This window comes from Salmo trutta, chromosome 18, assembly GCF_901001165.1.
Source record: "Salmo trutta chromosome 18, fSalTru1.1, whole genome shotgun sequence".
NCBI lineage: Eukaryota > Metazoa > Chordata > Actinopteri > Salmoniformes > Salmonidae > Salmo > Salmo trutta.
The window spans coordinates 36,921,709-36,948,472 of NC_042974.1; the positions used below are offsets into that span (position 1 = coordinate 36,921,709).

The following is a 26,764-nucleotide window of genomic DNA, read 5'->3' on the forward strand; positions in this document are numbered from 1 at the left end:
TTTTAAGGCATCTACCCCCATTGGAAACCTGAGCATAATTAAATTGCAATAAAATAACATTAGTGTCGACAAGCTATTAGAAGGTGATGTTATTGACTGCTCTCTGGGTCGTAGTTTAATCCAGTGAGCTGGACTGTCATGTCTGTCTTAGGCCCCAGCCCCGAGTCCCCTGGGACAGCTATTGTCAGCTGACATGGAGAAGCCTTGTTATCTTGGCAGTGAAACTCTGTGCAGATCTATTAGCAGACCTATCATGTAGACGTTTTTGAATCTTAATATACCTGATATCAATAATTGCCTTCACCATTTTTTATAGTGGAAGTTTATTTCAAGTTATAACCTTGTGTTCATGTTTATGTCAAATGAGCGGATTGATGCATGCTGGACACTGCTAATTTATGGACAAAATACACCATCTAGTGTACAGAAACTGAACTGGAATAAAAATAATAATTGAACTGTGACTGGATGTTCTCATCTACTGTATTTCTAAATCTGCTAATGATAGTGCTGCTAGAGACAGACTTCAGATTTCATTGTAAAGATTTTATTCTGAGTTTAACTTGAACAGTTCCTCGGTGGAGTGTGATACAAAGTTGGTGGAGGACACACACACACCACACTACAGTGGTCATGTAGCTCTTGTTGCAATGTAGAGTTCATGCCACCATGCCTCGCTGTTAGACCGTGTACATTACTTGCTGTTCTGCTCTTGTAACATCACAAGGCAATGTGGCATTGAAAAGGATACAATGGCCTCACTCAAACTGGTAGTTTATCACCCTCTTCTCAATGGTTTTCCTACAACTTGACACAAATACTGAAATATGATTTTCTCCAAATGTCTTAACTGTTCAATTATTGATAGTGATGAAACATAAATGAGTCAATCTAGCTATTTAAAGTAATGTAATTGCTGTTGCTCAAATGTAGCGCTTTGTAATTAAAGGTCTATGTTTGGAAGTGTGAGCGGTTTAATGTTATGGGTAAAAAATAGTCAACATTTTATATTTAGTGGACACTGACAAATTAAGGCAACAGTTTCCACAATTCAATTAAATAGTAATGCAATGAATGCAGCAGAATGCAATGTTAAGCCTATCAAAATTGGGTTAATTACAGGTGACTATTATTTGGCACTGACAGCAAAACAAAGTTTGGAAAAATGTATGTACTATCTAGTTGATTAGTGCAGTCTGCTTGTATTTAGTAAAATCTTGAGAAATAATTAAACTCACCCTGCTGTACCACCACAGAGTTTTAAAACTCAGTCTCTTTGGTGGGCTACAACCACTGAGGTACAGTACGTGAGCTACTACAGCAGTTCATTCCTAGGAACTGTTCTTCGCGCAATTATTGCACCTGAGGCGGGACGAATTTCGCGGGTGCACTGGGTGAACTCTCACCTCCACAAATTGCTTCATTGTTTTGATTCAGATAACATCGCTAGCTAGCTAGCTCTATATTGCACATTTATGTGATTAGAGACCAACCGACTGATTCTGTAGCACGCTTAGCTATTCGCCATAGGAACTCGATGCAGCCGTAGTTGAGTGATGCCTATGTAAACGGAACAGTTGTTTAGGTCGAAAGACAGTAGCCAGCTGGCTAACCTGAAGTTAGCAACAACAACATGAACGCTATTTCAACGGATCTGATCAGTCATTTGGACACTTGTCTTTACCGGTCAATTACTGAGTTTGCCACGAATAGTCGTCTGTATTTCACTAGCTGGCTAGAGACATATTAATACTTGCTAACAATTTGTTGACATTTTGATAAGGTAAGTTGATTCGCTAGATAGTAAGCTAGCTCCTTGGTTACCTGGCCAGCTGTGTGTTCCAGCAATCAATGGTGGAATCGATGTTCTGTCGATGACATTGGCTAGCGAAAAGGAACCGCTAAAGTTTACATTTAGCAGACTTAATTACAGTTATTGCATTCATCTTAAGATACTTAGCTACTGGTAGGTGGGACAATCACAGGCATAGTAAGTACAGAGCAAGAAGGGAGGGGAAGTTAAGTGCAAGTGTTGGTTCAGGAAATGTTTTTTTTGGACGGGGGGGTTCGAAGTGAGGAGGTGGATTATTTAAGATACTCTTTGAAGAGGTTTCAGGTGCTTTCGGAAGATGGGCAGGGACACTGCTGTCCTAGTTTCAGGGTAGGGCTGGGCGATATGGCCTGAAAAACATATCTCGATTTTTTTTAACTTAACTTCACGATGTATATATAGATTTTCTTTTTTTTTTTATTCTCAAAATAAGTATTGTAAAATTAAAGGTCAGATATACTGCATTTCAAACAGTCAGCAATAATCTAATGAATTCAGAGCTTTTGAAGTTATACCCAGGCTAAATATAATCCACAACCATAAAACCATTAATAATGTAATTATTTTATCAAAATAGCTTAACCTGATATTTTTTTTGCAATAATCACTGATATGGCATTCAAGTCTGTCTATGAAAATGACATTTTTTGTTACAAATTCAACTATTACCATGCATAATGCACATTCAACTTCTTGTAGCAGGCATTGGGGGCGGCAGGTAGCCTAGTGGTTAGAGCAAATCACATTTTATTTGTCACATGCGCTGAATACAACAGATGTAGACATTACAGTGAAATGCTTACTTACAAGCCCTTAACCAACAATGCTTTAAGAAAAAAAAGTGTTGAATAAAGAATAGATAAGTAGAAAATATAAAAGTAACAAATAATTAAAAAGCAGCAGTAAAATAACAAGGGAGGCTATATACAGGGGGTACCGGTAATGAGTCAATGTGCAGGGGCACCAGTTAGTTGAGGTAATATGTACATGTAGGTAGAGTTAAGTGACTATGCATAGATTATAAACAGAGAGTAGCAGCAGTGTAAAAGAGGGGTCTGGGTAGCCCTTTGATTAGCTGTTCAGGAGTCTTATGGCTTGGGTGTAGAAGATGTTAAGAAGCCTTTTGAACCTCGACTTGGAGTGTGGTAGCAGAGATAAGTCTATGACTAGGGTGGTCTCACTAACAATCTGTCAAGCCCACGTGCTATTGATTAGACAGCTAATCTTTATATTTCAAGTTTAGCCAATTTAGATCTATTTGCAGAGCTAACAAGGTTGAACAGTTGAATTGTTATGAACACACCCTTCTGTTTGAAAAGCATGTTAGCCTGGCCACTGTTAAGATATTGAAAACCTTTTTTATCAGAACTAGAACATGTTGCCAATTCCTTATATAATTGTGGTTTATGTTTATTGCACATTTGATAAAATACAGACTAGACAGCTACTACGCCCGATGGTGGCTACTGTAACAGTCTTTGCATGACAAACTGAGCGAATCAATGTTAATTAATACTCTTGTTTTAGTGGTGTATGCTCTGCGCACAATTTGAGTAGTTGAGACATTAAAGGGTATTGTTAGGAATGTAAACTTTTCCTCTATTATAGTAAAATAATGTATCAATGTGTTTTGGTGTCCATATAACCGACTCTGTTGAAACAAACTTCACAAACGCAAATACAATGTTGAAACCGCTCGTCAGAGAGGAAGATCTGATCTCACAACTTTGTTGGTTTAAGAGGCAGGGGAGGGCTTGGTGTAAACCATCGAGAAAGAGGGAAAGCAAGAGGTTTCACTCTTGCTAAAATCTTTTTGCAAACAACTGCCGTTTTGACTACTACCCCAAAAAGTTAGAGCGTATGGAGTCTTCGTCTACTTCTCTACTATTCATATCTGTGTGTGGAACCAAAATATTCACTACGGATGTTACTGTACAGCTGCATTACCACATTTTCTTCCAACTTCCCCTACTTCTCTTTTTGTCAAATCCGAAAACGTATTAGGAATAGTATCTACCAATCTGTAGATAGAGCTGTTTTAGTAACCCATGGACTGCACTCTTTCTAGCTGCGTTAAATCATGTCAGAAACTAGCAGATTAATTATTTACCAACAAGAGCTGCAAATTCCAATAAAACCACATCGTGTTTTAAAGTTCACTTTCTTTGCTTTGTTTAATAACGCTATCAAGAATCTAGCAAAGCCATTTTGTGGGCCAGAGTGCAGTATTTAGTCAATATTAAAGCACAAATGTACTGTACGTTAGCATGTTTCTCACACTTTCTTTAGCCAAAAGGCAGCAGTGTTGCCATGCAATGCTAGTTTTCCTTTCTCTTAAAATAAGGTTGGGCTGTACCCCTCTGATTAGAAAAAGCACATTAGGAATAGTTTCTACCAATAGAAAGTTACCGCTGTTTGTCAGAGTTTTTAGAGTGACAAAAAGTGGCATGCTGACCTCAAACGGCGTTTGAGTCTTTTGAGTGTCAAAAAAGATACGTGTTTTAATAGGCTTGTTGACCAATCAGGACCTGAATATGACTGCACGTCACAATAATTCAATGCATTGATAATGTTTTTATGTAGTTATTACACATTGATTACACTATCACTCGTGTCACAACGGTTCATCGATACCTATGCTATGATGCTGGTAAAGTTGTCTCCCGCACCTACAGTGCTGGTCATAAAAAAAAGCTAGCTAGCTCATGGATGCAAACAACGTTCTTCCCTAAAAACATAGCAAAACGACATCTGTTCTGACCACAACCAAACAACTACTGACCACAACCACACAGCTTCTGACCACAATCACACAACTCTGACCACATGTAGTGCCACAACGACACTACTGCTGACGACATCTAGAGATCACAGCCACACAACTTCTGACCACATCTAGTGACCACAACTACTGATCACTCAACTGCTGACCACAACCACACAACTACTGACATCAACCACACAACTTCTGAGCACAACCACACAACTGCTGACCTCTCATCTACTTACCACAAACCACACAACTGCTGACCACAACCACAAAACTGCTTACCACATCTATTGACCACAACCACACAATGGCGTACCACATCTATTGACCACAACCACACAACTACTGACCACAACCACACAACTTCTGACAGCAACCATACAACTGCTGACCACATCTAATATTTACAAAAACACAACTACTGACCACATCCACACAACTTCTGACCACAACCACACAACCTCTGACCACATGTAGTGACCACAACCACACAACTTTTTACCGCAACCACACTACTGCTGACGACATCTAGTGACCACAGCCACACAACTCCTGACCACAGCCACGCATCTTCTGACCTCAGCCACACATCTTCTGACCACAGCCACACATCTTCTGACCACTCATCTAGTGACCACAACTTACCGCAACCACACAACTGCTGACCACATCTTGTGACTACAACTACTGTTCACACAACTACTGACCACATCTAGTGACCACAACCACACAGCTTCTGACCACAACCACACAGCTTCTGACCACAACCACACAGCTTCTGACCACAACCACACAGCTTCTGACCACAGCCACACATCTTCTGACCACACAACTACTGACCACTCATCTAGTGACCACAACTTACCGCAACCACACAACTGCTGACTACATCTAGTGACCACAACCACACAACTACTGATCACATCTAGTGACCACAACCACACATCTAGTGACCACAACCACACAGCTTCTGACATCAACCACACAACTTCTGACCACAACTACTGACACACAGAACCACACAACTTCTGACCACATCTAGTGACCACAACCACACAACTTCTGACCACAATCACAAAGCTGCTTACCACAACTACTGACAACAACCACACAACTACTGACCACAACAACTGACCATGACCACACAACTACTGACCACAACAACTGAGCACAACCACACAACTGCTGACATCAACCACACAACTGCTGACCTCATCTACTGACCACAACCACACAACTTCTGACCACAACTACTGACACACAGAACCACACAACTTCTGACCACATCTAGTGACCACAACCACACAACTTCTGACCACAATCACAAAGCTGCTTACCACAACTACTGACAACAACCACACAACTACTGACCACAACAACTGACCACGACCACACAACTTCTGACCACATATAGTGAACACAACCACATAACTATGGACGGCAACCACACAACTTCTGACCACAACCACACAACTACTGACCACTCATCTAGTGACCACAACCACACAACTACTGATCACTCAACTGCTGACCACAATCACACAACTACTGATCACTAAACTGCTGACCATAACCACACAACTACTGACCACAACCACACAACTTCTGACCACAACCACACTTCTGACCACAATCACAAAGCTGCTTACCACAGCTACTGACAACAACTACTGACAACAACCACACAACTTCTGACCACAGCAACTGACCACAACCACACAACTTCTGACCACATCAAGTGAACACAACCACATCACTACAGACCACAACCACACATCTACAAACCACAACCACACATCTGACCATACAACTACTGACCACACATCTAACTACTGACCATATCCACACCACCTTTGACCGCTACTACTGACTATCGATGGGAATATAAAAGGATTTCACTATTAAAATAATATAATTGAAATTCAACTTTTTAAACTTATTTCACTACCACAAAAATACAAAAGAGCTTTAGCAAGCCCCACAACTTTTAAAGTTACAATCTAGTTGTATACAGATCTCTGGTGTAAATGGGAAGGTTCACACAGCATAGAAGAGCAAAAGAGATGAGACCAATAATATAACACGAAAACAAACAGACATAAACGCTCATAACAACGAAAAATAACAAAATCTAAATTCTTGCGATTACAGGCATTTGGAATATTGCGCAAAAACATACATTCTAATTCATTATATATCGCCCAACCATACTTCAGGGGGAAGCTGGTTCCACCATTGGGGAGCCAGAACTGGGATGAGCGGAAGCTGCCCTCCAGGGAGGGCCAAGAGACTAGAAGTGGTAGAACGGAGTGCTCGGGTTGGGGTGTAGGGTTTGAGCATAGCCTGAAGGTAGGGAGGGGCAGTTCCTCTTGCTGCTCCTTAGGCAAGCACCATGGCCCTGTAGTGGATGCGAGCTTCGACTGGAAGGCAGTGGAGTGTGCGGAGGAGTGGGGTGACATGAGAGAACTTGAGAAGCTTGAAAACCAGGCAAGCTGCAACATTCTGGAAAAGTTGCAGGGGTTTGATGGCACAAGCAGGGAGCCCAGCCAAAAGCGAGTTGCAATAGTCCAGACGGAAGATGACAAGTTCTTGGATTAGGACCTGCACAGCTTCCTCTGTGAGGTAGGGCCGTACTCTACAGATGTTGTAGAGCATGAACCTGCAGGAGCGAGTCACTGCTTTGATGTTTGCAGAGAACGACACAGTGTTGTCCAGGGTCACGCCAAGGTTCTTTGTACTCTGGGAGGGCGACACTGTGGAGTTGTCAAATGTGATGGAGAGTTCTTTGAGCAGGCATGCCTTCCCCAGAGGAAGAGCAACTCCATCTTGTTGAGCATGAGGTGGTGAGCCAAAGAGCCATCGTCAGGAAATTAGTTTATCAAGGTGTCAAGCTCATTGAGGAACTCGCCAAGGGCACCTGGTTGGCGATAGATGACAAGCTTGAGTGGACAAGTGAGAGTGACAGCATTGAATTAAAATGAGGAGAGGGAAAGGAGAGAGAATCTCCAGTTAGGAGAAATGAGTAGCCTTGTGCCACCGCTCTAACTACCAGATGCTCTTGGACTATGAGAGAGAACTAGTCAGATGAAGAGAGAGCAACTGGAGTAGCAGTGTTCTCTAGGGTGATCCATGTCTTGTCAAAAAGTTTAGGACCTGAAGGGCAGCATAGGCTGAAATTAACTCTGCGTTCTAAATCACAAGTTATGTCAATGTGTTGTCATGTTGTTTTTCGCTTATCTGTCTGCCTATTGACACTGTTATCATCATGTGCTGTTATGGATACAGTTGATTTATTGCACCTGAAAGGCTCTCTACCTTCCAATGGGCGAGGAAAAGCCAGAGACGTTGGACTTTGTCAAAGACTTCCAAGAGTATCTCAGCCAGCAGACTCAACATGTGAACATGATCTCGGGCTCCGTCAGTGGAGTCAAAGAGATGGATGACTTACCAGCAGGTAAGTCTAGCCCAGTTTAGACCTGAGGGAAACTCGGGTCTTGTTTTAACGTTTACTCACCTTGCAAGTTATTTGCCGATCGTTCCTGTTGGCTACACTTTTCCGCTTCCTAAACTATATCCGTAATTGGTAGACTGTTCTGATTAGGAGGTCGTTGTTTGCATTGCGGAGCGGTGTCTAGGAAATAATTTAAATCCAATTGTTAGATGCTACTACCCCCTCCAAATCAAAACCAAACATGGATTCCATGTTGTGTTCTCACTTGTCTGTCTTTCACTCCTGTTTGTTTAGCTAATCCGCCTTGCAATATGGGCACCATGCTGCCCTAGACGTAGCTTGAAGACCCCATGTTGAATTGTACGTTGGGCAGAAATTTGCGTTTGCACCAGGAAAGTTTCCTTTCACGACCTCTACAAGCCAGAATGTTGAGTGAAATAATTTTTCAACTTACTTTACCAGTTGTCCATGTGGTTGGTAATTTTTGCAGACAGGAATGTATAATTCAACTTTTCAAAGTGCTGGTAGTGCGTTGAGATTTCTATCACCTGAAGCATGCGCGCAAGACAAATTCATGCACAAGGTGCATGCATACTTGGCGAGCTCGTGCGCGTGTTTACGTGGTTCTGCGCATGCTTCAGGTGATGAAAATCTGAAAGAACTGCCAGCGCTTTGAATAATGTATTTAATTATACTTTCCTGTTGATATATTGTCTCACATCCCTATCTGCAAAAGGACCACTGCACAAACAACCGGTAAAGTAAGTTCAAATATACTTTTTTTTTAACATTCTGGTTTGTAGAGCTTGTGAGAGGAAATGTATGGCATTAATCTCAGACTGTGAACCAGAGGAAATGTGTGTGTGCAAAGTGAGAACAAAATAACATTTCCATATTTAATAGTTTATTGTTCAATGCTTGGCGACGCAAACGGTGCACTCCAATCAGTAGCTTCGGATGCTGGACACATGCTGTTAAGCAGGTACAGCCATTTGACTATGAGTTCTCTCGAACGCAGTCACTATGGAATGCCCTTAAACCTCATCTCAATTAAATAATTAATCAGAGGTCTAATATTGGGCTACAGGTAGGTCTTACTATGGCATCAACACAGACTACCATTTGACTGTCAACCGACTCTTGCCCTTGTCCTCTGCGTAAACTATCTGACTCAAACAGTTTTATCCAGACTGTTTCATGCATGATTCTGTTATCATTCTAAAATCCATTAATGCGAGTGGAGTGTAATTCTTTTTCTAATCTTCAATTTAAGCCTACTAGAAAGTGTGTGCCCTCAGGCCTGGAGGGAAGCAAAAGTTATTCCCCTACCTAAGAATAGTAAAGCCCCCTTTACTGGCTCAAATAGCCGACCAATCAGCCTGTTACCAACCCTTAGTAAACTTTTGGAAAAAATTGACCAGATACAATACTATTTTACAGTAAACAAATTGACAACAGACTTTCAGCACGCTTATAGGGAAGGACATTCAACAAGCACAGCACTTACACAAATGACTGAAATTGATGATGAAAAGATTGGGGGAGCTGTTTTGTTAGACTTCGATAATGTCAAAAGCCGCATTGATCAAAGTCTGCTGCTGGCATAACTTATGTGTTATGGCTTTACACCCCCTGCTATATTGTGGATAAAGAGTTACCTGTCTAACAGAACACAGAGGGTGTTCTTTTAATGGAAGCCTCCAACAAAATCCAGGTACAATCAGGAATTCCCCAGGGCAGCTGTCTAGGCCCCTTACTTTTTCCATCTTTACTAACGACATGCTACTGGCTTTGAGTAAAGCCAGTGTGTCGATGTATGCGGATGACTCAACACTATACATGTCAGCTACTACAGCGACTGAATGACTGCAACAGTTAACATAGAGCTACAGTTAGTTTCAGAATGGGTGGCAAGGAATAAGTTAGTCCTAAATAAAAGCATTGTATTTGGGACAAATCATTCACTAAAACCTAAACCTCAACTAAATCGTGTAATGAATAATGTGGAAATTAAGCATGTTGAGGTGACTAAACTGCTTGGAGTAACCCTGGATTGTAAACTGTCATGGTCAAAATGTATTGATACAACAGTAGCTAGGATGGGGAGAAATCTGTCCATCATAAGGTGCTGCTCTGCATTCTTAACAGCACTATCAACAAGGCAGGTCCTACAAGCCCTAGTTTTGTCGCACCTGGACTACTGTTCTGTCGTGTGGTCAGGTTCCACAAAGAGAGACTTAGGAAAATTGCAATTGTTTCAGAACAGGGCAGCACGGCTGGCCCTTGATATATACAGAGAGGTAACATTAATAATATGCATGTCAATCTCTATTGGCTAAAAGTGGAGGAGAGATTGACTTTGTCACTAATTGTATTTGTGAGAGGTATTGGCATGTTGAATGCACCGAGCTGTCTGTTTGAAATACTGGCACACAGCTCGGGCACCCATGCATACCCCACAAGACATGCCACCAGAGGTCTCGTCACAGTCCCCAAGTCCAGAACAGACTATGGGAGGCGCAGAGTACTACATAGAGCCATGACTACATGTAACTCTATTCCACATCAAGTAACTCATGCAAGCAGTAAAATTTGATGTAAAAAACAGATAAAAATACACCTTCTGGAACAGCGAGGACTGTGAAGCAACACAGACACATGCATACAAACACACAATAACATACACACGTACACATTGATTTTGTGTTCTAGATATGTGTTAGTAGAGTAGGGGCCTGAGGGCACACACTTAATATGTTGTGAAATCTGTTGTGAATGTATTGTAATGTTTTAATAAATATATACCTGCCTTAATTTTGCTTGACCCAAGGAAGAGCTGCCTTGGCAGCAGCAAATGTGGATCCATAATAAATACAAATATAGATATTTCTCTTGAACCTGTGTTGTGATTATTCCTGTACCTGTGCAGACTGCAGTCAGAATGGATTAGACCACCCCTCAGCGGATATGTCCCTTGATGACGGCGCAGGGATGCTGGTGGATGGCTTCGAGAGAACATATGATGGCAAACTCAAGTGCCGTTACTGTAACTATGCTACCAGAGGCACAGCACGACTCATTGAACATATCCGCATTCACACAGGTAAGCTTGAATAGGACCGATAACACTATGCAGATGCTCCCAGATGTAGGGCTAGATCATTCGCTGAGCATTTTCTCTTATAAAAAGCTTTCACCCTTTTATTTTCATTAGGCCTAGTTAGAGTTATCAGACAAAAAGCAAAAAACATGACTTTTAAAATGTCCTCCTAAGACTTTATTCTTCATCTTCCTCTTTCCTCTGATCAAACAGGAGAGAAACCCCACAGATGCCACCTGTGTCCTTTTGCCTCTGCTTATGAGCGCCACCTAGAGGCCCACATGCGCTCCCACACAGGAGAAAAGCCTTACAAGTGTGAGCTGTGCTCCTTCCGCTGCAGCGACCGCAGCAACCTTTCACACCACCGTCGCCGCCGCCACAAGCTCTTACCTATGAAAGGTGCTCGCTCTTCTCTCTCCCACAAGAAGATGCTGAGCGTCCTGCAGAAGAAGACCAGCCTGGGCTATGGTCGCCGGCTCCTCATCAACTTCAGCCCCCCCTCCATGGTGATGCACAAGGCTGAGCACCTGGACGACTACTCCCATGAACTGCCCCACCTGCGCCAGGAGACCTACGACGACCAGGGTGCTGGTGGAGATGGAAGCTCCAGGGACAATCACCACCATCACCACCACAACCTGGTCATGGAAAACCCCCTCAACCAGCTCTCCACCCTGGCCGGTCAACTGGCCAACCTGCCCTCTGAAGCTGAGGGCCAGACCCAACAGCCTCCCATATCTCCAGGTGCAGAGTCCTGTGTGGACGAGAAGCCCTTCCTTATCCAGCAGCCTCTCCCAGCCACCGCTTCTGCTACTGTGTCAGCCAGCACTGCCCATGCAGCAGCCTCCTCCCCCATCACCCCAGAGCCCAGGCCCCCACCACACAGCAACTGCAGCCCCGGGGCAGGTCCCTGCAGCGAGCACAGCGGGCGCACCAGTACCCCCAGCATCACCAACAGCCAGCCCAGCACACCGGTCCCGGGCCTGCCCTCACTGCATCAAGACCCCCAGATGCTGCACCACTGCCAGCACTGTGACATCTACTTCCCTGACAACATCCTGTACACCATCCACATGGGCTGCCACGGCTACGAGAACCCCTTCCAGTGCAACATCTGTGGCCACAAGTGCAGGAGCAAGTACGACTTTGCCTGTCATTTTGCCAGGGGGCAGCATAAGCAGTGACTTGTCGCCGGGTCAGTGACGAAGGACTGGAGATGATTGAAGGTGTTTTTATTTAATTCCATAATGGTGATTTTTATTTATTGCTGTTGATCTTTCTGAAATTGGACATGATGTAGCCTTTGCAAATTCTATATAGTGAATTTGATTTTACAGGAAAGAAAATAAAATTTGACAGTGCCCACGTGTATGTAATGTGTAGGGATGGAGTGGTTTAGAGGTACAACTCACTTGACCGGTTTGATCGTTAAACATTCCTTATGTGGGTTTTTGACATGAACACTATTTTCTGCCTTACAAACACACTGTAGTTATAGATGATGCTAGCATTTTATGAGTGCTCTTTTATTGGCTTTAACCGTAACCCACTAAACCATTTCAGAGTGCAAAGACGGCACCATTCATGCCTCCAACAGTGCCTACCACATTCACATCTTTATTTTTTTCTGTTTGTTTTCTTTAGATGAGGGTGTTATGTTGTCGTTTGATGGATTTGTAAACAGTGCCCTTCCTTAACCATCAGCTCTTTGCTAATTGGCTGTCGTGGAAAATAAAGCATTACATCATGTTATATTGTGACATTTAAATGGAATATGTCATTGTGAGCTCCAATACCTCTACTGTCAAAGCATTATCACCATATCTTTTTTCAATCCTGTTCAGTCCAGAATTGCCAAGTAGCACCAGAGATGCCATGTTTTAGCATACATGCCATGCCTTTGGATTTCTTCTGTCCTTCTATAATCAAGGCATTGCATATTAGGGATCTGTGCTTTCTTAGATATTTATTGAGTATTGTAATCTACATTTCCCGGTCAGTTAGGTGTTGTGTCAATGAAGTTGAAATTATACTGAAGTGAAGATTACTGCCTTAGCAGGGTTGTTTTGTATTGGATACTGTTGTGTCTGCATAGCAACATTTGTGGAGAACATAGTTACTGTTTCTAGGACTAATTGCATGTCACCATGCTTACAGGCGTCCAATGATTGAGGGGTTACGTAAAGGGAAAGTTAACAGGGGAAAAAAACTTGTAAGAGAGTTTGTTTAATGTGTTGTATCTTGATCGAGCAGGTGAATGTTGAAGCGTTTTGGCGATCATTATGTCCCCTTGGATGACAAATTGTTTTATGTGAGTAATATTAACACATTTCTAAGTAAAGTGTTTTCTAACAGATCTTTTCTTTGTCTCAACTGTCCTTTGTCCTTTTTCTTGGTATCTATGAATTGACGTTCAGTCAGAATGCAAAAGTTCACACATTTGATCTATTTCAATGCTAGCACATGGAACAAGATGTTCAGACACCAATAATTGTCTGTTGAGAATGCTTTTAATCATTTAGCCAAAGTAGGAAAGAGATACAAGATTATAGTTTTCAGTAGCAGTGAATATTGGCTACTTTATTGCCTCAAGTGAAATTAATCAGAATTATAGTATTAATGATTAGAGTAGTTAGTTGAGGCTGGTCAGCTTAGTCTTAAGGTTCCACCTTAGCCTGGATCTCCTCCTTCTCAGCCACTTTCTCATCTGGCTTCTCCAGATCTGGGGAGGGGAAAGAAAGACCTGTTTATGCATACATTTGTGTCTGCGCAGTCTAAACCAGAGTGATAATATACATACCGGAACGTATTCAGAACAGTATAACAGAGTGCTCCACTGCTCCTAATTGTTTGAGTGTTTTCAACAGCCCAATGCAAACATTAGCAGCAAATTAGCCCATACAAATTTGCGAACAGGTTAGGGTGTCCCACATCTGTCCAGAGAAATCATAACATCATAGCCCTACTAAGAGTTGACCTTTGAGCTGGATGGGGCCCAGGATCAGGGTGTGGCTCTCCTGGGAGGACCCCAGGTCCCTGGCCTTGCGGGTGCGGCAGCCTCGGCGGCAGCGGGAGTTGTAGTCAGAAGCTTGGCAGATGGTGACTTTACACTGCAGGTACACTGACTCATGGGCTCGCAGGAACTTGAAAGCCTGGAAGGTGAAGCGGGCATAGCTACTGGTACCAGAGGTGTAGGAGTAGTAGGTGGGGTCCCTCCTACATCTGTGGGTGCATCAAACAAATGCTTTTTTTAAATCAAGAGCCTATGAGTGTCCTTGAAGAATAAGCACTCCTTAAAAAAGGTAGAAACACACATTTTCCTTCTCGGCAATATCTCTTGGCCCTACAATCTCTGCAGGTCAGATCAGCAGTGCCTGTTTCTTACCCGTTGCGCACCAGGTCGTATGATCTGGTTTGAAAGTCATGAGGCGAGGGAGAGGCCACACAGGTGTCCAGGAACAGATGTAGACTGCTGTCGGACCTCCTCAGGCGGACTTGGACGTACATGTTCTGGTTGAGGGTAATCTTGTATGGAGTCTGGGTTATCTCGCTGTAGAAGTTGCTGTTTGTAAAGAAGGCCATGGTGCTGTTGAATCTGCCTGTGCCTGTTATGGTACCGTTACCCTCGTCGTCGGTCTCGTACATAACCTGGACCATGGTGTCCTGCTCCATGCGACACTCCACGTGCAGCAGAAAATGAGACTGCCGCGTAATCTCGCCTGAGTCGGACCGGTAGGCACGGACGCCGTTGATGTACTTGACTCTCCCATTCTCAAACTGTTTAGAGCGTGAGATAAAAAAAAGTTATTTGACATGAAACAGAAAATGATTGTAAAATGTGAATGATAGTTGATGTGACTATATCCAGTGTTTGCAGCACACTAGCTAGATCTCTATGTAGCTTTTTATATACCATTACGTAATCTGGTAATCACTTTGCGTTTGGTGAATTCATTTACCTTTCGCTGGGTCCCACAGGTGTTGATTGGGAAGCTGAATACCACCTGGAAGCTGTTGACCTGAGGTCTACAGTGCTGGTCGTTCAGGTACAGATTGTTACCATCGTAGCCCAATGAGATCAGGTAGGATCTCTGGATCACTATGTTCATGTTGTCTGAGGAGCAGTCCACTCGACCTGAAACACCACAACATAAATAAAACCAACCTGAGGCTCCTGAGCAATAACATCAACGTCAGAATACATAAATGTTCAGTGTTTGATTAACTGCACCATATTATCAATCTCAGACTACCTTGGTTTGATGCGAGGGAGCTGCTGAACATGGCCCTGAAGCCCCTGCTGACCACTGATTGGTCAGAGCGGAAGAGAACTGTCATGTAGTTAGAGGTGGAGTGGTAGGCAGCCAAAGAGGAGTTGTTGAAGTCACAGATTGTGCCTAGCATTTGAGAGTGCACAGACGATCCATCGTACACAGAGATGTAATCACAAGAGCAGCAGTTCTCCAACCTGAACCAACAAAGAGCATACACTTATAGAATATGTCTAAATGTGAACTCATAATCAATACGGACGGTCCATTTCAAGTTCTGTCTTCATGCACATTCAGAATGATAGAAATCCATCAGATAGTTGTTCAAAGGGAAGTGTCAAGGTGAAGCATTTTAAAATCTTTTCCATTAAGATGCAACAAACCAGGGTGATCGAGGGAACCATTTCTGAAGAAGAATCTTAACTCACTCCAGGTCAGTAAATGACAGGAAGATCCTTTGGCCAGAGGGGGCCGATAGAAGCCAGACACAGTAGGCGTTGTCATGGTAATATTCTGGATAGTATGGACTGGAGATGGACCCAGAGCCATGCAGGTTTCCTCCACAGGTGGGGTGAGTCCCTGAGACTGGGGAAGAGAAATTAAACACAAAATCCATTTGGAATTCAAGAGTCAGACATCTTGTGACACCAAATGTGATTTCCTGTAGATAATCTACAGGAAATCACATTTGTTGTCAAGAAAGGTTCAGTTAGTTACGTTTGTGCAACACATTGATGTCTACTTGTATTGTTCTGTCATTATACAGCTTATTAAATCAAATCCTTTTTTAAATGGATGATGTGGGAAATGTTAATACCTGTTGGTTCTGGTGGGGTGGTGGGGCAGTACGCTATGTGAAGGAAAAAATAAGAATTAACAATATCCAAACCAAACTGGGTAAATGCAACTGTGCTTAAAGCTCATACAGTCATTTAGGGAGTGTGACTGGTATTCATTGTTGAAGATTTTTTTAAAGCTAAACTTCAACTGCATTTTAACTGAATGTATGACTCAATATTATTTTCAGATTAGCTGGGACATATTTTGCATAGGCCTACTTAGAGTGGAAGGGCAACCCAAGTCTTGGCAACGGGGATTTGTATTTTTATCCAGAATTTATCCACATTTTTGCCATCTTTACAGTGTGCTCTTTCACAGATAATACCTGGACCCATCTGATCTACTGTATTGGACACGTACTGTTGTAGTCATAGCAACAGTTGCCATAGTATTGACAGGAGCTGGAGCAGGAACACCTTCCAAGATTGAAACCACAGTTGTACCTACAAGAAGCCTCTGCAGGACAAAAAGCAATTTCCTTGCTAAGTTATTTACAACACCACTTGTGTGACCAAAACTTTAGAACATAAACAGCACAACATTTTCTACACAGGTCACCAAACTAGATGATGGCAAAGCTGAGGGTTTTAAAATTTGGGTTTAAGTTTTGGGAGAGAAATACCTGGGGTCGTAACAGGTTCGTATGTTGTGCTCTGACAATAATCTGTGAGAAGGAAAGATAGGGATGGACATTAGCGTAGACAATGTGAGCCTTCCCAAGTACTAACAATCACAAATAGCTCTTTAACATCATACCATTGTAGTCATGACAGCAATTGCCATAGAATCGACAGGATGAGGTGCAGGAGCAACCACCGGTATACGAGCCACAGCTGTATCTACAGGAACCCCAACCTATTGTATAGGACAGACCGCATTTGTGACCAAAATTCATGAACAGTATTTGATGATTGTTTTCTTATTATTAATATTGTCCTTTTTTTTTTTACACAGATCAGCAAACTAGATGAAGATAAATACCTGTGGCTGTGGACATAGGCCCCCCCAAAAAAATATTTGGCCAAAATATGTTAATTATGTTGAACTACACTAGTTTTAAAGTAAAATTCTAACAAAGCTGAAGAAATACCTCCGGTTGTTGCAGGAGCTGGATCTGCAGCTGTGGAGAAGGAGTCTGTGGTTGTGTCATAGCAGATCTCTATACAAAGTAGATAGAATGGCACAGAAGGGAACATTTTAACAGAGGAGGAGTACACACTGTTACAATATAATTGTTTGATTATTGTCTGATTACCTGAGACTTTGCATACTTATTTTAGAATTGAAGAGCAACACAAGTCTTGGTGGTAGATATTTGTGTTCTTGTCTTGACTTCATCCACATTTTGTAGTGTGCTCTTTCACAGACAATACCTGAACCCATCTGATCTATCTGGTCCTGTATGTCTCCGTTGGTATAGCATGGTGCTTGCATTGCTAGGGTTGTGGGTTTGCTTCCCAGGACCACCCATAAGTAAAATGTATGGACGCATGACTAGGTTGCTTTGGATAAAAGTGTCTGCTAAAGTGCATATATTATTTGATTTATTCGAATCACCATTAGCAGACGCCAATGGCGACAGCTAGTCTTACTGGTGACCGATACATTACGAAAAAAAACATTACAGACAAAAGAGTACAATTTACATACATTTAAAAAAATGAACATGTAGTGTGTGTGTCTTTTTTGAAACCAGGTTTTCTGTTCACTTGCGCAATAAAAGATGTAAGGGAGTTCCATGCACTAAATACAATATTATCTATTGTATTGGACACGTACCATTGTAGTCATAGCAACAGTTGCCATAGTATTGACAGGAGCTGGAGCAGGAACAGCTTCCGAGATTATAACCACAGTTGTACCTACAGGAAGGCTGAGCTGTAGGACAGAAAACAATTTTCAAACTAACTCTCAGTTGCTGTAACATTACTTCTGAGACCAAAGCTTTAAAACATGTACAACATGTTCAGGTCACCAAACTATATGCTGGCAAAACTGAATTGGGAGCGAAATACCTGTAGGTATTAATAATAGATGTTATGTTACTTTATGTTACATCTTCATCATACTCTCCAAGAAGCTTTGAAATTGTACAAATTATTTTTGTGAATTTTGAACTACACTAGCTGTAAAGTAAAATTCTAACACAGCTGAAGAAATACCTCCGGTTGTTGGTCCTGCATCTGTGGTGCCGGGTTCTGTGGTTGTGCCATAGCAGATCTCTATACAAAGTAGATAAAATGGCACAGAAGGGAACATTTTAACAGAGGAGGAGTACACACTGTTACAATATAATTGTTTGATTATTGTCTGATTACCTGAGACTTTGCATACTTATTTTAGAATTGAAGAGCAACACAAGTCTTGGTGGTAGATATTAGTGTTCTTGTCTTGACTTCATCCACATTTTGTAGTGTGCTCTTTCACAGACAATACCTGAACCCATCTGATCTATCTGGTCCTGTATGTCTCCGTTGGTATAGCATGGTGCTTGCATTGCTAGGGTTGTGGGTTTGCTTCCCAGGACCACCCATAAGTAAAATGTATGGACGCATGACTAGGTTGCTTTGGATAAAAATGTCTGCTAAAGTGCATATATTATTTGATTTATTCGAATCCCCATTAGCCGACGCCAATGGCGACAGCTAGTCTTACTGGTGACCAATACATTACGAAAAAAAACATTACAGGCAAAAGAGTACAATTTACATACATTTAAAAAAATGAACATGTAGTGTGTGTGTCTTTTTTGAAACCAGGTTCTTTTCACTTGCGCAATAAAAGATGTAAGGGAGTTCCATGCACTCAATACAATATTATCTATTGTATTGGACACGTACCATTGTAGTCATAGCAACAGTTGCCATAGTATTGACAGGAGCTGGAGCAGGAACAGCTTCCGAGATTATAACCACAGTTGTACCTACAGGAAGGCTGAGCTGTAGGACAGAAAACAATTTTCAAACTGACTCTCAGTTGCTGTAACATTACTTCTGAGACCAAAGCTTTAAAACATGTACAACATGTTCAGGTCACCAAACTATATGCTGGCAAAACTGAATTGGGAGCGAAATACCTGTAGGTATTAATAATAGATGTTATGTTACTTTATGTTACATCTTCATCATACTCTCCAAGAAGCTTTGAAATTGTACAAATTATTTTTGTGAATTTTGAACTACACTAGCTGTAAAGTAAAATTCTAACACAGCTGAAGAAATACCTCTGGTTGTTGGTCCTGCATCTGTGGTGCCGGGTTCTGCGGTTGTGTCATAGCAGATCTCTATACAAAGTAGATAAAATGGCACAGAAGGGAACATTTTAACAGAGGAGGAGCACACACTGTTACAATATTCTAAAGTTGATCCTAACTCCCTGCTCTTACGTTGATAGTCCTGGCAACAGTTGCCCCTGTATTCACAGGAATATGAGCAGGAGCAGTTGCCGACCTGGTAGCCACAGTTGTGTCTACAAGAACCTCCATCTACAAGAAAAACCAACAGATGAATCATGGTTCACTGATCATAATTCAGCAATGATACCAAGCTAACAAGCTGCTAAAATGAACAGCACATTTGTATGCATGTATCATTATTCGTTTAGTTAATATGTTTGAATAATGTTTGAGTACAGGGAGGAAAATAATACCTACAGTGCATTCGGAAAGTATTCAGACCCCTTCACTTTTCCACATTTTGTTAAGTTACAGCCTTATTCTAAAATGTATTAAATTGTTAGTTTACAATACCCCATAATGACAAAGCAAAAACAGGTTTAGACATTTTTGCAAATGTATTAAAAATAAAACAGAAATACCACATTTAAGTATTCAGACCCTTTACTCAGTCCTTTGTTGAAACACCTTTGGCAGCGATTACAGCCTCGAGTCTTCTTGGGTATGACGCTTCAAGCTTGGCACACCTGTATTTGGGGAGTTTCTTCCATTCTTTGCTGCAGATCCTCTCTAGCTCTATCAGGTTGGATGGGGAGTGTCAGTGCACAACTATTTTCAGGTCTCTCCAGAGATATTTGTTCGGGTTGAAGTCCGGGCTCTGGCTGGACCACTCAAGGACATTCAGAGACTTGTCCTGAAGCCACTCCTGAGTTGGCTTGGCTGTGTGCTTAGGATCGTTGTCCTGTTGGAAGGTGAACCTTCACCCCAGTCTAAGGTCCTGAGCACTCTGGAGCAGGTTTTCATCAAGAATATCTCTGTACTTTTGTGCATTCATCTTTCCCTTGATCCTGACTAGCCTACCAGTCCCTGAAAAACATCCAACAGCATGATGCTGCCACCACCATGCTATACCTTAGGGATGGTGCCAGGTTTCCTCCAGAAGTGATGCTTGGCATTCAGGCCAAATAGTTCAATCTTGGTTTCATCAGACCAGAGAATCTTGTTTCTCATGGTCTGAGTGTCCTTTAGGTTCCTTTTGGAAAACTCCAAGCATGCTGTCATGTGCATTACTGAGGAGTGGCTTCCATCTGGCCACTCTACCATAAAGGCCTGATTGGTGGAGTGCTACAGAGATGGTTGTCCTTCTGGAAGGTTCTCCCATCTCCACAAAGGAACTCTAGAGCACTATCAGAGTGACCATCGGAGTTCTTGGTCACCTCCCTGACCAAGGCCCTTCTCCCCCGATTGCTCAGTTTGGCCGTGCGGCCAGCTCTTGGAAGAGTCTTGGTGGTTCCAAACTTGTTCCATTTAAGAATGATGGAGGCCACTGTGTTCTTGGGGACATTCTATGCTGCAGACATTTTTTGGTACCCTTCCCCAGATCTGTGCCTCGATACAATCCTGTCTCGGAGCACTACGGACAATTCCTTCGACCTCATGGCTTGGTTTTTGCTCTGACATGCACTGTCAACTGTGGGACCTTATATAGACAGGTGTGTGCCTTTTCAAATCATGTTCAATCAACTGAATTGACTACAGGTGGACTCCCATCAAGTTGTAGAAACATCTCAAGGTAGATCAATGGAAACAGGATGCACCTGAGCTCAATTTCGAGTCTCATAGCAAAGGGTCTGAATACTTATGTAAATAATGTATTTCTGTTTTTTATTTTTAATATATTTGCAAGAATTGCTAAAAAACAATTTCACTTTGTCATTATGGGGTATTGTGTGTAGATTGATGAGGAACATTTTTTAGTTCATTAATTTCAGAATAAGTCTGTAATGTAACAAAATGTGGAAAAAGGGAAGGGGTCTGAATGCTTTCAGAATGCACCGTATGCAGTTAATGTCTCTTTACATATATTTACTTAATCTCAATGCCTTACCTACTACACGATACTCTGCTTGAAACCCCTTGTACGTTGAGGAGCTGTCACTTGTGAATTGCACCGTTATTGAACTTCCGGTGGAGTAAAAGGTTGAGCTTTGTCCTCCACACAGCTTTCCCAGGAGTCGGTTGTAGGTGGAATAGCCATCGTACACGGAGATGGAATCATACCTACAGTTGAAGTCACCCTCAAGACTGTGGTCGAAGACAGGAAAGATGAATGAAGTACAATGACGGTGGCTGCCTAATATACGCTGGTAATGTAGCACTTATTACCTCTGGTGACTGATCTGACCTTATTAGTGTACTGGACTTGCTTTCACTTATCAAATCATTTTTAGATAGGTGATCATTTCAAAGACCAAATTACGGATTTTGAGGGTTTTCTAACATATCCAAGTTTAAGAATAAACATGAACCAAAACCTACTTACTTGACATAGGGGAATTCCAGCTGAACGATTTGGCTGCCCGGTGTGGTCTGAATGTTCCATGTACAGTAGGCATTGTTGGGGTAGTTGCTGGGGTAGTTGGGGCTGTTGAATTGGCCCTTTGATGCAGTCAGGTAGCCACCACATGGGGCACTGGTGCCTAAGCAAAACAACAAAAAAGTGACAACGTTAAGAATGAGAAGTTGAATAGAGACTGACTGGCAGTGCTGACTGACATAATAAAAACAATATTGATTAATTGGAATGTTGATACAGTGAAGTATTTTAACGAACAAGAGGAATAAACAAACATGGGTTAGTTTATCAAAATGGTTGATAAACAGAGCAACATAAACACAGCTCAGAAATACTGGCAAAATTCCGAGTTTGGAGTACCTGTTGGGTCATCTGGTCTCCAAGGTTCTGGAAACACAAATGCCATTAGGTTACATGTAGTAATACTGTTACTACTGCACTGCACACCTAACATACATGTTAAGGTGCAGGAAGGTGTCAGATTAGTGAAAATAATGAAACCTTTGCAAACTTATGATCATTGCACAATACATCTGACATTTGTATTGATCCTGAAGAGTGCAGTCTTTCTTCTTCTCATAAAGTCATTTCTAGAAATTGGTACAAAACAAAAAGACAGGACCATATGTTATTTGAGGGAAGAAATCAGCTCATCAACAGAACTTACCTGCTGTGGTCCACTGACCTGTAATGACAAAGTAAGAGTAATTGAATATGAACCTTTGCATAAGAGAGAAAGAGACACCGGAGGTGTTACGACAACCCTATAATCATACACAAATGGAAGCCATTGTTATGAACAAACAACACTTACAAAGAGAGATAGATATCAATAAAACATATATACAGTGCAGTGTAAGTGAATACATTACCTTGAGCTCCATGAGAGACTATCACAGAGCAAAGAACAATAAGAGTGGTACTAATCTCCATGTTTCACCTTCCCCTTGACGATGACACAGTCCCAAAACAGGACAGCTTATATACCGAAAGGCAGGCCTTTAAACATCCTTATAGCGCCCATAAAATCCTGAATACGAGAAATCACTTAATACTCAATGTGTGTGAGAAATTACCCACCTGGGCTTGTGGTCATAAAGTAGCCAGTTCACATGGTGAACACATCAAAATGACTGTCCACAAACACAACAAGTGTTAATTTGTGCTACAGAGGGGGAGTGAATTGTTTTATGGGGTTTGTTTAAGATATACAGCACATGTGAAATAATTCATTTTTATGATAAGGTGACGCACCATTACTTAGAACAGGCTGATAGAGTCAGGATCATTCCCATGGACAAACAGATTCCTCATCAGTGTTGGGTTGTTGGTCTGTTTCACTACTACCCTTCCACGTGTTTACTGAACTACTACAGGCACGCAGTCATGGACAGCATAGTAGTCTGAAAGGTACAGTATAAGAAATGGTTCTAAACAAGACCTGAGCAAAGCAGGTACTGATCATAAATGCTTTACTGTGTTTTCCTTAGTGGTGTGCAACTGTTAATATTAAAATACCAGATAAATAAGCTTACATGATTGGGTAGGCTCATAACATTCAAGAAACTATTGGTGAGTGTTTAGCTGGGTCCATACATTTGTCAGGGCTCCCTCACCTTGTGTGTGCATCGAGGGTCTCCAGTATGCTGGTTTTAATCCCTAATATGCTAAAATGTAAAAAGAAAAAGTAGAGCATCTCTTTATCGGGCAGACCTCTCCCCATATTTACAACCTTTGAATCAATATGTTTGACCACGACAGTTTACAATCTAAGGTAATACCAAGTAATTTAGTCTCCTCAACTTGCTCAACAGTCACGCCAGTTCCTTACCAGATTCTAGAATTTGGGGAATGATTTGTACTAAATACAATGCTCTTACTTTTAGAGATGTTCAGAACCAGTTTATTACTGGCCATCCATTCTAAAACTGACACGTATAGGGTTGATTCATCAGCATATATACAGTGTAGACAGACAGGCCTTGTTAAATGCCAGTGGCAGGTCATTGGTAAAAATAGAAAAGAGTAGAGGGCTAAGAGAGCTTCCCTGCATACCGTACAATCACACTTTACATGTTTAACATTAGAGAAGCTTCCAATAAAGTAGACCCTCTGTGTTCTATTAGATAGACAGCTCTGAATCCCTGATATGGCAGAGGTTGAAAAGCCATAGCACATACGTTTTGTCAACAACAGGTTATGGTCAATAATATCAAAGGCTGCACTGAAATCTAACAGTACAGCTCCCACAATCTTCTTATTATCAATTTCTTTCAACCAATCATCAGTCATTTGTGTCAGTGCAGTACATGTTGAGTGCCCTTCTCTATAAGCATGCTGAAAGTCTGTTGTTAATTTGTTTAGAGAGAAATACCATTGTATCTGGTCAAACACAATTTTTTCCCTAAAGTTTGCTAAGAGTTGGGAGCAAGCTGACTGGTCAGCTGTTAGAACCAGTAAAGGGTACTTTACCATTCTTGGGTAGCGGAACAACTTTGGCTTCCCTCCAGGTCTGAGGACAAACAGATTAAAGATATGACAAATAGGAGTGTTAATATAGTCTGCCACCATCCTCAGTAGCTTTCTATCTACGTTGTCAATACCAGGTGGTTTCTCATTACTGATGGACAACAATAATTTCCCCACACAAACTTCACAAAATTTCACAACTCTTAGTACAAAACTCCAAACAGATCATCAAAAAGGCTTTTTTGTATTATTAGTGGTTTTTTTTGTTGTTTTTTTACAATTGACACAAAATCACACAGTAGCTTTTTCACCAAACATAATGAGTGTTTCATCTAGAAATACCTTTGAAATAAAGTAATTGCCTTTCACAATGCAACGCTCACAATACTTTTCATATGATTCACTCCTCATTTGTTTAAAAATACATTTGACCATCACTTAATCCAAGCATGGGCCCCATCAAAGAGGTAAAAGATGTGGGCATGGGCCCCATCAAAGAGGTCAAAAAGGTGTGCATGGGCCCTATCAAAGAGGTCAAAAAGGTGTGCATGGGCCCCATCAAAGAAGTAAAAGAGGTGGGCATGGGCCCCATCAAAGAGGTCAAAAAGGTGTGCATGGGCCCTATCAAAGAGGTCAGAGAGGTGGGCATGGGCCCCATCAAAGAGGTAAAAGAGGTGGGCATGGGCCCCATCAAAGAGGTCAAAAAGGTGTGCATGGGCCCTATCAAAGAGGTCAGAGAGGTGGGCATGGGCCCCATCAAAGAGGTCAAAAAGGTGGGCGTGGGCCCTATCAAAGAGGTCAAAAAGGTGGGCGTGGGCCCTATCAAAGAGGTCAAAAAGGTGGCCGTGGGCCCTATCAAAGAGGTCAGAGAGGTGAGCATGGGCCCCATCAAAGAGGTCAAAAAGGTGGGCGTGGGCCCCCTCAATGAGGTGGACATCAGAGAGAGGGAGGCAGACGGCAAGGAACTGTTGTGTCTCATGAAGTCCGGGCCATAATCTTGACAATGTGGTAAACAGAGGCCTTACCATTGCAGAGGCTGCCAGATTAGTTCAAATAATGACAATCTGAAAAGATTGTGGTGGCAATTCGATCATGAGAACATTTCGCCAAAAGAATGTTATGTATGGGGTAAGTCTGCAGGATGTGTACTACGCTTTACCATTACATTTACAGTAAATTACATATTGTAATGCATGTAAATTCACAAAACATGTTACAGTATTCTTACAATATGATCTATTGACAGTATACTCTGTTCTACCCTCAGAATTGACAGAAGACCCCATGGTGGTGGCCATGGATGTGAGCTGACCGACCAGCAGGAGTGGACAGTGGTGGAAATGGTGAGGGTCAGGAATGACATACGGCTGTCCGAAATTAAGCAGGCCATTGAGGAGAATGATGACACCTTTGCCAATGTGGCATCCATCAGCCTACCAACAATCACCCGCTTTTTGAAGAGGCACCAGGTATCTATGAAACACATTTACCTGGTGCCTTTTGAGACAAACAACCGGGTGAAACAACTGCGGGCAGACTATGTTCAGGTACAGCACTATATACTGTATTACTGTTACTATTTGATGCACATGCTACTTCACAATATCATATTGGAACTGTACTGTAAAAATAACTCACCAAATTATATTTTTAGAGGGTGATGGTGCTTGATGCTGCAGTGAACCATCACAAGTATATCTTTGTTGATGAAGCAGGCTTCAACCTGGCCAAAACTTGGCGCCGTGGGCAGAACCTCATCGGCCAACGGGTGACCGTCCAAGTGCCTGGACAACGTGGGGGAGACATCTCCATGTGCGCAGCTATCTCTGAAGATGGTGTGGTAGGACCTATGCCATTACTTGGATCCTAAAACGCTGCACACATTGTGTTTCTCGATTAAATTGAGCACGCCTGTCAAGGTGAAGGGGTCACCAATGTTATTGTGTGGGAAAATTTCAGGTTCCACCATGCAGAGGTGGGTCGGGCATGGTTTTGGGCCCATCTCTGATTTGTGACCATATACCTGCCCCCATAGTCTCCTTTCCTCAACCCTATTGAGTGTCACCCTCCTTCTGGCCATGGATGAGGCATGCGATGACATCAACGCAGACCAGTGTCAAGCTTGGATTCGCCATGCCAAATAGTATTTTCCGTGGTGCATGAACAATGAGGACATTCACTGTGATGTTAATGAGAATTTATGGCCAAATGCTCAAGACAGGCTTGATGCAAATGAATGCGTGCTTATACGTTATGTTTTATTTTCATTAATGTCATTTGTT

The 26,764-nt window shown here is 42.1% G+C and overlaps 2 protein-coding genes across 6 annotated transcripts; one reads left to right on the plus strand and one right to left on the minus strand.

Moving 5' to 3' along the window:
* Nucleotides 1-1,356: 1,356 nt before the first annotated feature.
* Nucleotides 1,357-13,509, plus strand: LOC115153253 (zinc finger protein Pegasus). Of its 2 annotated transcripts, none has more exons than XM_029698496.1 (4): nt 1,357-1,783; nt 7,887-8,055; nt 10,982-11,155; nt 11,366-13,509. In XM_029698496.1, exons 2-4 carry the CDS (start codon nt 7,923-7,925, stop codon nt 12,334-12,336), a joined length of 1,278 nt encoding a protein of 425 aa, XP_029554356.1. In that variant the 5' UTR covers nt 1,357-1,783; nt 7,887-7,922; the 3' UTR covers nt 12,337-13,509. The 2 variants fall into 2 exon arrangements, with proteins under 2 accessions (XP_029554356.1, XP_029554357.1); XM_029698497.1 differs by lacking the exon at nt 1,357-1,783 and adding an exon at nt 6,995-7,223.
* Nucleotides 13,510-13,643: 134 nt separating this feature from the next.
* LOC115153252 (deleted in malignant brain tumors 1 protein) lies at nt 13,644-22,978 on the minus strand. Of its 4 annotated transcripts, XM_029698492.1 has the most exons (21): nt 22,886-22,978; nt 22,681-22,698; nt 22,374-22,400; nt 21,981-22,137; nt 21,546-21,742; nt 19,649-19,747; nt 19,487-19,546; nt 19,104-19,202; nt 18,426-18,485; nt 18,043-18,141; nt 17,354-17,422; nt 17,020-17,118; nt 16,886-16,927; nt 16,624-16,719; nt 16,241-16,273; nt 15,852-16,008; nt 15,406-15,620; nt 15,112-15,287; nt 14,538-14,929; nt 14,130-14,374; nt 13,644-13,874 (listed from the first exon to the last, which is right to left on the minus strand). In XM_029698492.1, the coding sequence occupies exons 1-21, from the start codon at nt 22,944-22,946 to the stop codon at nt 13,810-13,812; spliced, it is 2,466 nt and encodes an 821-aa protein (XP_029554352.1). In that variant the 5' UTR covers nt 22,947-22,978; the 3' UTR covers nt 13,644-13,809. The 4 variants fall into 4 exon arrangements, with proteins under 4 accessions (XP_029554352.1, XP_029554353.1, XP_029554354.1 ...); XM_029698493.1 differs by lacking the exons at nt 18,043-18,141; nt 18,426-18,485; XM_029698494.1 differs by lacking the exons at nt 16,241-16,273; nt 16,624-16,719; nt 16,886-16,927; nt 17,020-17,118.
* Nucleotides 22,979-26,764: the final 3,786 nt, after the last annotated feature.